Source organism: Thamnophis sirtalis, unplaced genomic scaffold, assembly GCF_051295495.1.
Source record: "Thamnophis sirtalis isolate CommonGarterSnake01/CBP01778 unplaced genomic scaffold, rThaSir2_p1.2 scaffold_2, whole genome shotgun sequence".
NCBI lineage: Eukaryota > Metazoa > Chordata > Lepidosauria > Squamata > Natricidae > Thamnophis > Thamnophis sirtalis.
The window spans coordinates 170,775,531-170,792,730 of record NW_028261382.1 but is presented as its reverse complement, the minus strand read 5'-3'; the positions used below and the strand labels follow the sequence as shown (position 1 = coordinate 170,792,730).

The 17,200-nt window shown below is 42.9% G+C and overlaps 2 protein-coding genes across 2 annotated transcripts in view; one reads left to right on the top strand and one right to left on the bottom strand.

Annotated features, from left to right (window-relative positions):
• Nucleotides 1-17,200, bottom strand: part of NEDD9 (neural precursor cell expressed, developmentally down-regulated 9) — an 82,664-nt gene that overhangs the window by 12,448 nt on the left and 53,016 nt on the right. Inside the window, exon 3 of the mRNA XM_087707466.1 lies at nt 2,312-2,413. Coding sequence (XP_087563592.1) covers nt 2,312-2,413 — 102 coding nt within the window. The remainder of the gene's footprint in view (nt 1-2,311; nt 2,414-17,200) is intronic.
• Nucleotides 1-17,200, top strand: part of SMIM13 (small integral membrane protein 13) — a 76,781-nt gene that overhangs the window by 51,333 nt on the left and 8,248 nt on the right. The gene's annotated exons all lie outside the window — the stretch shown is intronic.

The window sequence follows — 17,200 nt, the reverse complement described above, 5'->3', positions numbered from 1 at the left end:
CACTCTGTTGCACCAAGGCCAGCAAAAATATTCTCCACTACATATTAGATGTGGAGCTAGAAAGATTTTATAAGGTTGTGTGTGTGTGTGTGTGTGTGTGTGTGTGTGTGTGTGTGTGTGTGTGTGTGTGTGTGTGTGTGTGACTTATTCCTGAAAGAAAACTTCCAATAATGCCAAAACAGAACCAATTTAATGTTTTGGGGATTGCAGTACTAATAAAGTCGGAAACTATCGAATCCTTAAGGGAAAGAATGGTACCGTAGGTCTGAACTCTCTGAGGCATCTTTAAAAGATAAAGGTTCCCCTTGCACATATGTGCTAGTCATTCCCGACTCTAGGGGGACAGTGCTCATCTCCGTTTCAAAGCCGAAGAGCCAGCGCTGTCCGAAGACGTCTCCGTGGTCATGTGGCCAGCATGACTAAACGCCAAAGGCGCATGGAACGCTGTTACCTTCCCACCAAAGGTGTTTTCTATTTCTCTACTTGCATTTTTTACGTGCTTTCGAACTGCTAGGTTGGCAGAAGTTGGGACAGGTAATGGAGGTCTCTTCACCATGACAGCAATCCGTGGGTATTTCATATTTTATTTTTGTAGCTTGTTCCCTTATCCCTGACTGCTGTTTCAGTCCCACTGGAATATGTTTATTTCAATGAAGTAGACCCCAGATTTCATCAGGGCTTGCCCAAAACTCATTGTAGTTATGCAATCATAAATAAAATGAAACTCAGTTTAGTTAGCCCAGTAGGCATTTAACACAGAGAAATTTTAAAAAATAAAGAGCCGAGGTGGCACAGTGGTTAAAGTGCAGCACTGCAGGCTACTTCAGCTGACTGCAATTCAGCAGTTCGGCTGTTCAAATCTCACCGGCTCAGGGTTGACTCAGCCTTCCATCCTTCTGAGGTGGGTAAAATGAGGACCCAGATTGTTGGGGGCAATATGCTGACTCTGTAAACCGCTCAGAGAGGGCTGAAAGCCCTATGAAGCGGTATATAAGTCTAATTGCCATTGCTAAAGACTAGTTCTCAGATAAGTACTTCCCTTTTAAAGTAAAACCTGAATTTAATAGATGCCAGTGATTTTGAATGTAATGGACGAATACTTGGTTTGCATTCAACCCCTTTTTAACAGACTAATCATAGAATAAAAGAGTTGGTAGGGACCTTGGAGGTCTTCTAGTCCAACCCGCTGCTTAGGCAGGAACCCCTACACCACTTCAGACAAATGGTTATCCAAAATCTTCTTAAAAACTTCCAGTGTTGGAGCATTCACAACTTCTGGAGGCAAGTTGTTCCACTGGTTGTTCTAACATCTGTCTAATGTCTGACAAGCTTCTGTTAAAATGAGTTTATCTATTAAATCAAGATATAACTGCAAAGATATGGTGCTACTTACCACCTATAAAGCCCTCCATGGTAGTGGATCTGGGTACTTGAGAGACCGCCTCCTGCCAATTACCTCCCTGCGACCTATTAGATCTCACAGATTAGGCCTCCTCCGAGTTCCATCCGCCAGTCAGTGCCGACTGGCAACTACGCGGAGGAGAGCCTTTTCAGTAGTAGCTCCGACCCTTTGGAACGATCTCCCCGTGGAGATTCGTACCCTCACCACCCTCCAGACCTTCCGCACAGCCCTCAAGATCTGGCTATCCCGTCAGGCCTGGGGTTAAAGATCATAATCTGTCCCCACCCGAATGATAAATGAATGTTGCTTTTTATTTTTAATTATGTGTTGTTCTCTTTTAACTGTCATTGTGTGTATTCCCTCCCTATATGTTGTAAGCCGCCCTGAGTCCCCCTAGGGAAAAGGGCGGCCTATAAATAAATTTAAACTAAAAAACTAAACTAAAACTATATAACACCATTGTGAAAACAACACAAATGTAGATTTGTCCCTACAAGTGTTCTCTCAAGCCATAGTTTTACTGTAGTGATTTGATGTTGCACTAATATCGCCTCTATTTATTGTAAATGTTCACGCCAAAAAAAAAATGGGTTCGGCATTTTGAGAGAAAAAACCCCCTATACAACGGAGAATATTTACGGCCTTCTCATATTTTTCATGATGAATTAACTGTCTCTCTTAACCAAAGAGGTGGATTGTCTTCATTTCTGCTTCCCAACTTTCAGTGTATTTGTAAAATATTCTGGCTATTTAGAAAGCAAAAAAGTTCATTTTGTGATTAAAAAGAAATCAAGTCACATGTTTAACTTAGAATGTGAGAATGAAATATGTGCAGAGGGAATAGCTACAGTGTCAAGACGATGGTGGCAGCTTAATTTCAGAGCTGATGACATTTTTATTACTACCTACCCCTTGAAGAGGACGAACTGGCGGGATATCGTAGGTATCCGTCTGATATTTGCTAGGAAACTCGTAAACATAACCTTGTCCTGACCTGACCGGAGTTACCACCTAAAAGTTAAAAGAGAAGTACAGAACAGTATAAATCGCGAGCATTTGTGGATGCATTCTATCTGGTGGTTTTATTAGTGAGAAACTTAACCGTCCTTATTTTGGATAGAAAAAATATGCACGCCCAACTAGGATATATAGTTTAGCTCATCTCAATCATTTGCAACAAATGACATCGCTCTGTTTACTTACTTTTTCTACTCAATCTGTATACAAGCAATTAGCTGACAGATCAAATTCAATGTAGCTGAAAATAGCAGTAGACTTATATACCTTATATTCATATTTATATGAAAAGACTGATCTCAGGCAGCCATGGGAAATTAGCAATAGCAATAGCAGTTAGACTTATATACCGCTTCATGGGGCTTTCAGCCCTCTCTAAGCGGTTTACAGAGTCAGCATATTGCCCCCAACAACAATCCGGGTCCTCATTTCACCCACCTCGGAAGGATGAAAGGCTGAGTCAACCTTGAGACGGTGAGATTTGAACCGCCGAACTGCTGAACTGCACTCAGCTGAAGTAGCCTGCAGTGCTGCACTCTAACCACTGCGCCACCTCGCAATTGAGGTTTCTGAGACAGGAGACTAGGCCTAAAGACTTTGAGGAAGAGGAGTGAATTTCAGGGACTTCCTAAGGAATGCCTTAGTTACTAGATTAGACTTTCCCAACAGTATTTCTTCCAGAATATTGGGATTATAGTGGTACAATTTACAATTGGTATTTTGGTGACTCTGTAAACCGCTTAGAGAGGGCTAAAAGCCCTATGAAGCGGTATAGAAGTCTAACTGCTATTGCTATTATGGTTAACTTGATCACAGCAGGCTCAATTAGCCTAGCTGACATATTGTTCACATGGCACATTGAACTATCAACTACGATCACAGATTGAATTTAGCTGACATGGTAAGCTGGAATGTGGTTGATTTTAATTCAAAGCCAGTGTGATTACAATTTGAACGGATCCTCCCCATACTGCCCTCCCACAATTGCAAGTAGCAGGTGAAAGTTATGTTACGTGTAGGAGTGGGAAAGAGAAAAATGGATTAGATGCATAGTGAAGTCAAATCCTTCTGCCTTTTCTGCCAAAATTCCAATCTGGGCCAGGCATGCCAAATTTGCAATACATTTTTTAAAAGCAAATAATGCAATTTCTAATTGCTTTGCCTCTGTTTTAAAAGAAATAAACCTCATAGTTTCATACTAATCTTGGGTAACAAATGAAGGGTTTATATCGAAATTGTCAATGAAGGGCATCTTTTTACTTTTGCTTGCCTTTAAAAAATTATAAAGCCATCTATAAATAGCGTTTATAGAATAAACTGATACTTCATAAACAATAAACATACTGCACAATGAATCCAGGGACAAAACTAACACGTTTTTGAAAATGGATAATAAATGAACTGCTTATTTTCACAAAAGAGGATTCAGGAGGAATTCCTTTGGTTTCCTCAAATAGAAGGCAAAAAAACAGTAGATTTAATGTCTGAGTTTGGGGAAAATGGAAGTAGAATTTATTCATAAACCTATTTTTAGTGTGTAGTCACACAGTAAACGAGTTTATACAAATCAAAATCAGTTTAGTCTAGTTGACATCCAAATCTATGCCAATAAAGATTGTTGGAAAATAATCATAACTGAATCATGCTTTGCTCTTAGTTCACCAATTCTATCTTACCATAAATGGTTATATCTGAACTCATAATTTGTATACCGTGTTGGAGAAACTAACCAAATAATTATTTAATAAATATTGTTTAAGTATAGTTGTAGATCAAAGTTTGGTGTGAAAATACAGCATGATGGTTTTTTCTGAATTATTATGTTAAATATTATGGCTTCCCTTTTGAGATACCCTGTTTCCCCTGAAAATAAGACCTCCCTGGATAATGAGCCCAATCAGGCTTTTGAGCATATGTGCTAAAATAAGCCCTCCCCTGAAAATATTGCAACACAGCAACAGCCATGAGGGCACCACACTCTCTGCCTCCTGCATCTCATAAATAACAAGACCTTCCTGAAAATAAGGCCAAGTGCTTATTTTGCGTGACCCGACAAAAGCGCGAACGGCAAAAGCGCGCCGACAAAACCGCAGCGCTAAAACCGCGAAGTCAAAAGCGCACTGACAACAGCGCGCCGACAGAAGTGCGATTTAAGTTAAGGTAAGGTTTAGGGTTAGGTTTAGGGTTAGGTTTAGGGTTATTTTTAGGGTTAGGTTACAGCGCGCTTCTGTCGGCGCGCTGTTGTCGGCGCGCTTCAGCGCTCATCCGTCAGCGCGGTTTTGTCGGCACGGTTTTGTCACCGTGGTTTAGTCAGGCGCGCTTTTGTCATTCGCGTATTTTTGGTGGAACCCTTATTTTGGGGGTCAAAAGAAAATAAGAACCTGCCTTATTTTGGGGAAAACATGGTAGGTAGAATGGCTTTTCAATAAATCCGTTTTACACTTGAATGATTCTGGTTACAAGAATATATCTTTTAGTGGTTTAAACTAATTCTCCACCCAGCTTTTCAGTGCTTCTGGAAAAAGTATTCACCATCACCAAATGTATGGACCTGTCCATTGGTAATGTCAGGGATTAAACACAGAACCTTCTAGGTACCAAAAAAAAAATGCATTCAATTAATTGAAGTTTGGGTAATCCACATTGTTCAACCTGTTTCCCAAAAAATCCACATGAGTAGGTGCAAAAATGGACTTGAGAAATCTGAAGGGAAAGGACTTAATAAATCTAACAAGCAGGCAAGAAGAAAATTGTCATTAGACGTATCAACATGTCATCTAGCTCCATATATTTTCCAAAACAGATGCCTAGCCTTGGGGCAATAGGCATTACTATAAAAGTAGATGCTTTTCTTTGTCGTTACCTGATTCAGAAACACAGGTAGCAAGAATGCTGGTTTTTCTAAGAAAGGAAGTTTTGTTTTAGATTAGGGTCGTCATCAGACTCAAATGCATGTTGGCCCTTTAGAGAACAGTTTCTATCTACCCTGCTATTCAGGTACTAGAAGCAAAACACTTGACGTAAAACTTGCAAGATTTCTTTCCCGTCCAAAGTTCATGCAAACACAACAAAAGTCTAAACAGAAGTGACATGGGTAGTTATGTAACCCGAGGACGAACACATCAATGAATATTCTCAGGCCTTTATTTTCCATTGAAATTTATTTATTTATTTATTAGACTTATCTACCTCTTCATAGGGCTTTCAGCCCTCTCTAAGCGGTTTACAGAGTCAGCATATCGCCCCCACAGTCTGGGTCCTCATTTCACCCACCTCGGAAGGATGGAAGGCTGAGTCGACCTTGAGCCGGTGAGATTTGAACCGCTGGACTGCAGATCACAGTCAGCTGAAGTGGCCTGCAGTACTGCACCCTAAATGCAGAAAGCTAGGCTGTCCATTAAAGATGATGAAATTTCATCTCAAGGGCTTCACTTGGAAGTGCTTAGCTGCATGAAATCATTTGGCTGGTAGATCAATTTAGTCAACCAACCACATACTGTGAATTTGTGTTTCATGTATGCCTTTATAACCCTGCAAATGTGTTGATGTATACAAACACACAGGAAACGCAAATGCCCACAAGCTGTTTCGGTTTCTTTCACTCCTTTGAACCTACAAGCTATTCTGGAATTGGTCTATTCTTAAGACTGATGTGCAAAATAATACAAGTTAGTCTTCAGCTTACAACTGTACATTAAATGATGGTCTGGAATTATGACAGCCATTGCAAAATGTTGCATTACCATTCCCAAGGTCGTGCGATCACAATCTGGGTGGGTTGGCAATCCCGTTGTTCACACTTAGGACTGGCTCCCAAGTACACTGTGATCAGGTGATCACCATTTACAATCTTGTTGCAAAACTGCAAGCGATTGCTTCTTGCTAGTAGGGCTTCCTCTTGCCTCAAGGGATGGATAAAAGAACTGCCTCCCGAGGAAACTGAAGTCCTTCAGGGCTCCACCACAAAACCGTGTTCGACTAAAGCGCGCTCGACGAAACTGCGTAGCTGACGTCATCACAGGGCGACAACAGCGCGGAGACAGAAGCACGCTGTAAACGCTAAACCTAAAATTAATCCCTAAACCTAAACCCCCTAAACCTAATCCTAAACCTAACCCTAAACCTAACCCTTAACCTAACCCTAAACCTAACCCTTAACCTAACCCTAACCCTAACCCTAACCCTAACCCTTAACCTAACCCTAACCCTAACCCTAACCCTAACCCTAACCCTAACCCTAACCCTTAACCTAACCCTAACCCTAACCCTAACCCTTACCTTAACTTGAATCGGCTTGCTTTCAAAGCGCTATTTAAAGCGCCCTTCTTTCTCCACGCTGGCTGTTGTCGCCCTGTTGATGACGTCAGTGACGCGGTTTAATCGGGCGCGCTTTAGTCAAGCACGGTTTTGTCGTGCCACGGTCCTTCAGTAGGATACAAAAATTTGAGCTCAGTCCTGCACCTTGCCAGAGGAGTCCCCCTCTGTATATGGAGGGGAGCAGAACTCATTCGGTAAGCAGTTCTTCTAGCCAGCATTCGGTCACAAGGAGCCAAAAATTCAAACAGAGGGTGGAGAAGGCTCACAAAAAATTAAGAAGCCTGGGATCAGAATCTCAGTGGTGGGATTCAATTGTTTTTACTGCTGGTTCTGTGGGCGTGGCTTGGTGGGCGTGGCAGGGGAAGGATACTGTAAAGTCTCCATTCCCTCCCCACTCCAGGGGAAGGTTACTGCAAAATCCCCATTCCCTCCTGATCATCTGGGACTCGGGAGGCAGAGGATAGATGGGAGTGGGGCCAGTCAGAGGTGGTATTTACCAGTTCTCCAAACTACTCAAAATTCCCACTACCAGTTCTGCAGAACTGGTCAGAACCTGCTGAATACCACCTCTGGGTCAGATGAGGGACGGAAGTCCTGGGATGCCTAACACAGGCTGCATGTGAGTATGCCTTTGCTCAGGGGTTGAACACTGTTGGACCATCCACTTAACAACTCGCGAGACAGCTTAATGACTGCAACCGGGAACATTGGGATTGTGGTTGTTGGGCACAGCAATCATTCGATGTCTTGCTTCATGATCACTTGGCTCAACATCTGGGATTTTGGTCCCAATTGTGATCGTACATCGAGGATTACCTGCAGTGGTGGGATTCAGCCAGTTCGCACCTATTCGGGAGAACCGGTTGGTAACTTTCTAAGTAGTTCGGAGAACCGATTGTTGGAAGAAATATTTTGTTTTTTCCCCACTTTACAGGGCTAATCCTGTAAGGAAGGCAGGAAGGAAACATTCTGGTGGTGTTTCTAGCCTAATCTTGATTGTCCTGCTTACAGAAACTGCCTCTCTGGTTAACCCTTATTACCATTGTAACAACTAAGGTGAAGTGCCCATCGACCTGAGTGACATTGACTTGGCCACGCCCACATGATCACATGACCACTGAGCCCCACCTACCTAGCTGGTCATTAGGGCAGAGAACTGGTTGGTAAATTATTTGAATCCCACCGATTACCTGTATCCCTCTGTGACAAGCTGCCTGACCTAATTTATAAAAAAAAAACACTGCTGTGGAACTAAAGCCTTTTTATGCTTAAAAATAACAGAGTGAGAGAGAACATGCATTAACTCTGATCTTACAGAGACTCTTTGTTTGCAATGATTTTTACATAACCAACAAGTCCCCGTGGTGTTACAAACTGTCCTCTGGGGGCTAAAAGATAATTTGAAAGAAAAGCTTCATCTCAGGCTAGCCTTACATTTTAATCTTTGGGCTAACACAAGTTTAGTGTTCAGCAGCTAATACATAAAGAGACATTCTCAGTCGTGGCAGTTTTGAAATCTGCCCCTCTGAATCCTAGCCAAGGACACTTGTATCAGATGAATTTCTGGGTATTAATATTTTCTTAGGAATAATAAAATGAAAATACACACCACTTGCAAATAGGGATACTCTTTCTTCCTTGTATTTATCCTTAAAGGCTTGCTGTTCACTCTAAGCAGGGCTTCTAGGAGTTAGCCCAAACTTGGGTGAACATTTAATAGCAATAGCAATAGGAGTTCGACTTATATACCGCTTCATAGGGCTTTCAGCCCTCTCTAAGCGGTTTACAGAGTCAGCATATCGCCCCCAACAACAATCCGGGTCCTCATTTTACCCACCTCGGAAGGATGGAAGGCTGAGTCAACCCTGAGCCGGTGAGATTTGAACAGCCGAACTGCAGAACTGCAGTCAGCTGAAGTAGCCTGCAGTGCTGCATTTAACCACTGCGCCACCTCGGCTCAGTTAATCTTTGCAAATAGCCAAATCATCTGTTGGGAGAGGCTCTATCCCATAGAGTTAGTGTTGTAAATACTTTTTAGGAGACTATTAGTTTTAGCTGCTATAATTATTTATCAATTGAAAATGATTAAAAAAAAACAATCATGTGTTGATTCATTGATCCAGCTTCTCTGCTGGGCTTGAAATTGTGGGCTGAGAGTGAATCACTAGCGTAAAGTCATCCAGGTGTTTTCATGCCTAAGGCAGGATTAGAACTTACGGTTTCCTGCTTTCTACCCTGGTGCCTTAACTACTACAACAAACTGTCTCTTTCCAATTACTGCTATGACTGGTTTTGTAATTCCACAGGAAGAGGAATTGCATTCTCAAGCCATTCTCTTGGGTAGGTGATCACAAACATTTTAAAAATCAATAATCAACAACTTCTATGCTGTCTGGCACACAATTCTTAAGATTCAAAGGTAAAGGTAATATGTGTTAGTAAGTTCCGACTCTAGGGAGCGGTGCTCATCTCTGTTTCAAAGCCGAAAAACTAATGCTGTCCAAAGATATTTCTGTGGTCATGTGGAGTGGTGATGACTAAATGCCGAAGGCACACGGAGTGCTGTTACCTTCCCACCAAATGTGGTTCCTATTTTTTCTACTTGCATTTTTACATGCTTTCGAACCGCTAGGTTGGCAGAAGCTGGGACAAGTAACAGGAGCTCACTCGGTTATGTGGCACTAGGGATTCGAACCACCGAATTGTCGTCCTTTCTGTTCGACAAGCTCAGCATCTTAGCCGCTGAGCCACCGCGCCCCCTTTAAGATTCAAAACCCCACAGCAAAATGATTGGCAGCCTTATTTTCAGAAGCACATGAAAATTAGTCTACTTGGAATTGTAAGTGTCTTTGTAAATCAACTTGATAGATACCCTCCAAATCTGTAATATTACCCCCCCCCCCAAAAAAAATTACAGGACTCATTAATACAAGTGAAGTTTTTCATCTCTTGATGAATATAATGTTTGCAGTTCTTCTGTTTGTTAGTTTCTTAATCCCTATGTACTGGAGTTAAATATTTTCTCACCAAATATTAGCAGCTTTTGTTGTTGTTAGTCGCGAAGTCACGTCCGACCCATCGGGAACCCATGGAGAATGTTCCTCCAGGCCTTCCTGTCCTCTATACGCTTCAAGGCGCTAGTCGTCACTTATAAAGCCCTTCATGATATCGGACCTGGGTACTTGAGAGACCGCCTTCTGCCAATTATCTCCCAAAGACCCATTAGATCCCACAGACTAGGCCTCCTCCGAATTCCATCCGCCGGCCAGTGTCGACTGGCGACTACCCGGAGGAGAGCGTTCTCTGTGGCTGCTCCGACCCTCTGGAACGAACTCCCTGTGGAGATTCGTACCCTCACCACCCTCCAGGCCTTCCGCATAGCCCTTAAAATCTGGCTGTTCCGACAGGCCTGGGGCTAAAGATTTGCTGCCCCTAATTCGAATGGTATGACTGTTGTGCTTTTTAATTATGTATTGTTTTGTGTTGTTACTAAACTCTCTGTAATCCTCCCTTCCCTTTTTGAGCTGTGAGCCGCCCTGAGTCCCCTTAGGGAAAAGGGCGGCATACAAATGAAATAAAACTCAAAACACAACTCAAACTCAAACTCTACCATCCTTGAGTCCATTCAAGCTCACGCCTACTGCTTCAGTGACTCTATCTATCATTCTCTTTTGCCCTCAATCTTTCCCAGCATTAGGCTCTTCTCCAATGAGTCCTTCCTTCTCATTGGTGGCCAAAGTATTTTGAGTTGTTAGCATCTTTAATGTTATAATGACTGCCTTTTTGTCCTTTTTCATATAATTTATAAAATGGTGTATCCAGAGAATCAGCGCTTTCTATCTCCCATGCCTTTGGATTGCAGTATAAAATGCACCTTTGACAAATTCTGTTGTTCAGACTACTTTGCCGATTTATTTTCATTGCACCCCTGAGTTCTGAAGGAGCTGGCAGATATGATCTCACAACCATTGAATGAACTCTTTGAGAGCTTCTGGAGCACTTGGGGAACTGCCAGATGATTGGAAAAGAGCTAGTGTGAACCCAATCTTTATAAACTGTGGTGTGTGTGTGTGATTCAGGAAACTACAGGCTGGTCAGCTTGACGTCAACACCTGGAAAAAATCCTGGAAAAGATCATCAAGCAGACCGTTTGTGAGTACTTAAAAATGAACAAGGTGATCCCTTGAAGTCAGCATGGGTTTGTTAAGAACAGGCCACACCAAATATGATTGAGAAAAAGACTAGTCCTCAATTCATAAGCTTAATGTGGTGCCTGCCCATTACTTTTGCAAATCATGATGGTCATTAACAGAGATGGGTTTCTACCAGTTCGCACGTATTCGGTAGAACCGGTTCGTCAAATCTACCGAACCGGTTAGAAGAGGTTCCACCAGTGGACCCGGAAAGCAGGCCACACCTACAGAAGAGGTTCCAAAATTTTTTGAAACCCACCACTGGTCCTTGGATATGATTATTCTACACTATCATGCTCCTATTTATAAAACTCAGTGCCTCTGTGAAAGGTAAGGATGACTACTGCGTTTGTGGTGCAATCAGAACATTGCGTGTGTTGAAGTTGTTTTAACGCAAACCAAAGATGCCTTTTAAAAAACAAGTTCGCATCATATTCTTATGCATGCCAGTGCTGTGTATGAGGTAATTTAAGGTGGTTCTGACAAGTGTCGTCGGCATCTTCATATCCGGTCACATGGGTGGCAAGCCACTCCCATCCAGTCACATGGGCGGCAAGCCACTCCCATCCGGTCACATGGGGGGCAAGCCACTCCCATCCGGTCATATGGGCAGCAAGCCACTCCCACAAAGGAGGCCACACCCACAGAGTAGGTTCGAACAATTTTTGAAACCCACCACTGAGCTACTTCATCATTCATAGATCCAGATTTGCTGCATTAAGAGAAAAATCTTTTAAAATATATAAAATTTTGCCAGGGAAACAAGGACTCTGAAAAAATGGCTATGTTAGATCTGGAATTCACTCTCCCATATTTTTGTTTATTTTTATGTTTTAATTGTGTTTAATGTTTAATTAATACTTTGTTTTAATGGTCTCATTTTATTTGTATTTGGTTATGCAAATCAGATACACAGGCAGACAAGGCTGGTGGATTCTCCAATTCTTTCCAAGACCAAAAATCAATTACTACTTTTCTGTACTGCATTTCAGGCCCACTTAATTCTCCTGTTCCTGTTCCTGTTCTTAGGTGTCTGCAGTATAACCTCCATCACTTAATTCTCAGCGATCGTCAATAACAGCGAATCAAGCAAAATAAATCCAAAGTTTAAAAAAAGAAAGAAAGACTTGGCGAAGGTAGATTAAAAGGCTTGGAAGAAGCTGAGTTGGTGGGTTGGTTGGGCAAATAGTTGTGGATTGCCCTCATGCTTATGCCCCTCTTGGGGGCCTGAGAAATGCAAGCATGGGAAGGATCCATGTCAGTTACTCAATGTAGGTTATTTTTTCCTACCAGATATTGCCAGGACAGTGGGGGCTCCAGCCTTGTGGAAAAAAGCTTTGGAAAGCTCTGAATTGGTCTTGAGACTGAACTAGAATTTCGACGCCTCTCTGGTTGTAGCTGGGCACAGCTGGCATAAGGATGGGGCTGGCACATAACCTCTGGTCTATTGCCTATCACTCACGATTCTACCCTCTCTAGGTCTCCCAGCGAGCTTTATATTTAAAGCAGCGAACGATCCATGGATTCATTTTGCCATGTAGCATTGAAAATAATGAACTCGCAGAGAAATAATTTCAATATTTCAAAATTCATCAAACTTTTGGATTCTTTGCTTTTTTTTTACCTTAGAAGTATGACATCTTAAATTAAAATATCACGACCCTGTTATCAAAGGGTACTTTGATGGCACCCTGCACACATACACATGGATATCTTGCAGTAATTGTTGACACCTGAAACTTTATTAACAAGATTTCAGAAATAATTCGCCATTACCTTCTTTCTAGGGCTAGCTTTGTATCTAAAGTGGGGTTAGGAGTCATAATAGCAGCAATAGCAAAAGCAGTAGACTTATATACCGCTTCATAGGCCTTTCAGGCCTCTCTAAGCGGTTTACAGAGAGTCAGCATATTGCCCCCAACAATCTGGGTCCTCATTTTACCCACCTCGGAAGGATGGAAGGCTGAGTCAACCCTGAGCCGGTGAGATTTGAACCGCTGACCTGCTGATCTAGCAGTAGCCTGCAGTGCTGCATTTAACCACTGCGCCACCTTGGCTCTTATGGTCTCCTGACTTCAAGCCTGGTGTCTTAACGGCATTGTATCTAAATTCAGAATAAAATCTAAATGATTACCCATGGCCTTTTATCTACACAAGGCATATATTGATTTAATAGGTGATATCTTCAGTTCAACTGATTCCCCCCTGTTGCCATCATCATGAGCGATTGTGGGTGCACCCAGGTACACCCACGTCACACCTATCCTCCGCGAGCTGCACTGGCTACCCATTAGTCTCCGGACCCGCTTCAAGGTGCTGGTCGTCACCTATAAAGCCCTACATGGCATCGGACCTGGGTACCTGAGAGACCGCCTCCTGCCGATTACCTCCCATAGACCAATTAGATCTCACAGGTTAGGTCTCCTCCGGATTCCATCGGCCAGCCAATGTCGGCTGTCGACTCCCCGGGGGAGAGCCTTCTCTGTTGCAGCTCCAGCCCTCTGGAACGAACTCCCCATGGAGATCCGGACCCTTACTACCCTCTTGGCCTTCCGCAAAGCCACCAAGTCCTGGCTGCTCCAGCAGGCCGGGGGGCTTGTGAAATATCCAGCCCCACGGTAACTGTGAATGTTGTGTATTTTAAAGTATTGTTTTGTTTATTTATCCCCTTCCCTTGTTTATTGTAAGCCGCCCGGAGTCCTTCGGGAGTGGGCGGCATACAAGACCAATAAACTCAAACTCAAACTCATTTGATTTAATAAAACAAAGCTGCAGTTCTCGTTTTGAGAAAGGAAACAGGGGGAGAAGAAGAAGAAAAATCCCCATATCCACCACCCCCAGTTGTCTCTTTGCCCTCCCTCCTTTTCAACTTTCTGGTATGCAGGAATCTGTTTCCTGAGAAACGTCAAGGAACTGAAGTTTTCCATTGCTCCCCTTCTCTTTCCGAATGCCTGTGGTCATCTGGTTCTTTAAAAAAATTGCGCATTTCAGACCAGATTTTTAAACTTGTTTATGCATCCACGAAACCAGATGGCGTACCCACAATTCCTTTTCCTCCTCTGATATCTATCTTCTGGCAATTGCCAAGCGCTGTGATAATCTCCTCTGGGCGAAACAACCGATAAGGGTTCTCTTGACTTTGGGAGGCAAATAGCATACATGTGTCAATCCTGCCGCCTATAGGAATGCGTTTTTTTAAAAAAAAGAACAAAGCTGGTTGCCTATCGGAGTTGTTCCTTTTCCAAAAGTGGTGACTGGGGTTTTTCTAATGCCAGCTCTGTGTTCTGTTAGCAAGGGAAATGCTGACGCTGCATGTACCGTGAAAGGCATCCAACTTTGTGGTTCATTAAATCCTTTTTCCTTACCCAAGGAAAAGTGAGAGGAATTTCTTCCTTTTTTTGTTGCCTAATATAGAAGAACAGAAGATCATTGGAAAAAGGTCTTGCACGATTGGACTTAACAGTCTAGCTAATCCAACGTTCTTTCAACATAGCTAAGAACCAGTTTCATGGAAAAAAATGTAGACAAAGGGGTCGTTTAAGTGGAGAACTGGACCCATTCTTATTTCAGAACGTTCTTGGTTAGATTTTTTCCCCCCCTTAATGGAATTCCAATGGAATTATCATTGTGGAGTCGGACGAGAAGCGGCACAAATACAGAAAAGAACAAATATATCACTATTATGTTAAGGCTCTGATATGGATTTACTAGCATTCAATTTATGCCTCTCATGGAAAATCACTGACAATGAGAATGGGTAGCTAGTATACAGCATCCTGAACACACTTCCAGCTTTAAAATAGGGTTGTGCAATGTTTCAGATTCAATTTTCTTTTTTAAAAAAAGCCACCAAATGTATTGATGGCTCATTAAAACTGCTGTAACTTTTACATTTTGCAACAGCCATGCAATCCTGGCTGCAGATGCAGCTGTTCGCTGCAGACAGATGAATTGAATTGAATTGAATTTATTGCACTTATATGCCGCCCTTTTCCCCGAAGGGGACTCAGGGCGGCTCACAATCCAAGTCAGGGAAGGGGATACAGATAAGGGATAAAAAAGACGAACAGAACAATACACAATTTAAAAGCACACAACAACCATACCATTCGAGGAGGGGGGCAAAAGCTCTTTAGCCCCAGGCTTGTCGGAACAGCCAGGTTTTAAGGGCTTTGCGGAAGGCCTGAAGGGTGGTGAGGGTTCGAATCTCCACGGGGAGCTCGTTCCAGAGGGTCAGAGCAGCCACAGAGAAGGCTCTCCTCCGGGTAGTCACCAGTCGGCCTTGGCTGGCGGATGGAATTCGGAGGAGGCCTAATCTGTGGGATCTAATCGGTCTAGTGGAGGTGATTGGCAGCAGGCGGTCTCTCAAGTACCCAGGTCCAATACCATGAAGGGCTTTATAAGTGACGACTAGCGCCTTGAAGCGTATCCGAAGACCAATAGGCAGCCAGTGCAGCTCGCGGAGGATAGGTGTTACGTGGGTGAACCGAGGTGCACCCACGATTGCTCGCGCGGCTGCATTCTGGACAAGATGCTTGCTGCATTTGCATTCTTGCATGGTCCAAAGCATTTCTTCCAAATCAAATCCAAAGAGATGCGCAGCCTTACTTTAAACAACAATTTAAAAACTTGAACAAAACCTACACAGAATTCATCAATCCAGGAATGCATCTTCTGGAGAACTCTAGAATATTATACCTTCTTTTGGATCATGACATGAGAGAGGGAAAGAGAGGTTCAGCATTTCCCAAAAATAAATTGTCCAAACCTATTGAAGAAGGTTTGGACCTAATGTTCTAGATGGATCAGGACCATTTGATTCATTCTTCAAACCTCTTACAGTTTGGAAGATTACTTCTAGAGATTGCTGAACTCCCCCATCCCTTTCTACGAAATAGCATAATCCTGGGGGAAAGGGACAGCTTTGGATCACTTAAATTTGCAACCCCGAAATTAAACATATTCACAAAGAACCACGGGTTCTTCATTTTGCAGGTTGACTACTCTTGGTTCAGATCAATGCCATAATTTCTCCAAACCACGAGGGAGAAGCCACACTATAACTGCACTGCCCATCTTACAAAATGTTTAACTGTGTTTTAAAAAAATAAAAAGTCCCAAATCCCACAGGATCCCCATAAAATTCTCCTCGATTAGGCCTCCTCCGAGTTCCATCTGCTGGTCAATGCCGACTGGCAACCACGCGGAGGAGAGCCTTCTCAGTGGTAGCTCCGACCCTATGGAACGATCTCCCCGTGGAGATTTGTACCCTCACCACCCTCCAGACCTTCCGCACAGCCCTCAGAATCTGGCTATCCCGTCAGGCCTGGGGCTAAGATTGTAACCCGCCTGAATGGTATGAATGTTGTGTTTTAATTATGTATTGTCTTATATGTAAAAAGTCTGTTTTCCCCCCTTTCCTTTTGTATTGTGAGCCGCCCTGAGTCCCCCCAGGGAAAAGGGCGGCATATAAATAAACCTTCCAATTCCAATCCAATTCCTCACCAACTGAGGGGGGGGGAAGCTCTATCCACTTCGCTTAAACCCCCCACAAAGTGCAGCCTAGCCATCAGAAAGTTATCTAGCCCTTGGACTGAAGGACTGCTACAGCAGGGTAGCAATGAAATAGTTGATAACACAACAAAAGCTAGATCAAGAGACAATACAGTAATAAATCATCAGCTGTTAACGCTTCCAGCTCTTCTGCTGATATTGTGGGTAAGGGGCAGGAATGGATAACAAACAAGCACGCTTGTTCTCCCAGAGTTTATAGCTGCAGTGAACTTTGAACAGGGTTCGAGTCCCCTTATTCTTTTAATCATTACAGAACACTATCTAAGTATGTGATAACCGGGCAGAGTGAAGAAGTGGGCAAGCCCAAACAAGGTGGTGCATTTGGCAAGATTAGTTATTTTATTTAGAACTCTTTCATGTGTCTCCCAAGAGCCTGAAAAGCACCATGGCAACGTTCGACTGTCTTCTCTTGCTGATGGAAGGAATTAAATTTAGCAGGCCAAAAAAGATTCCCCCTCTTTTGAAGTCCTCCTAGGAGGGAGGAGCTAAGATGGAGGACAGGCAGCTGTAAAGAGCTCTTCCAAAAGTAAATTAGGTTTTTCTTTATATATGTGTGTGTGTGTGTGTGCGCTCGTGCGTGCATGCATGCATGTTATATGTGTGTGTATATATATATATATATGTTATATTTGTGCTGATAAATAAATAAAGGGAGACTAGTATAGATCTATTTGAAGCTATTTAGCTCTCATCAGCT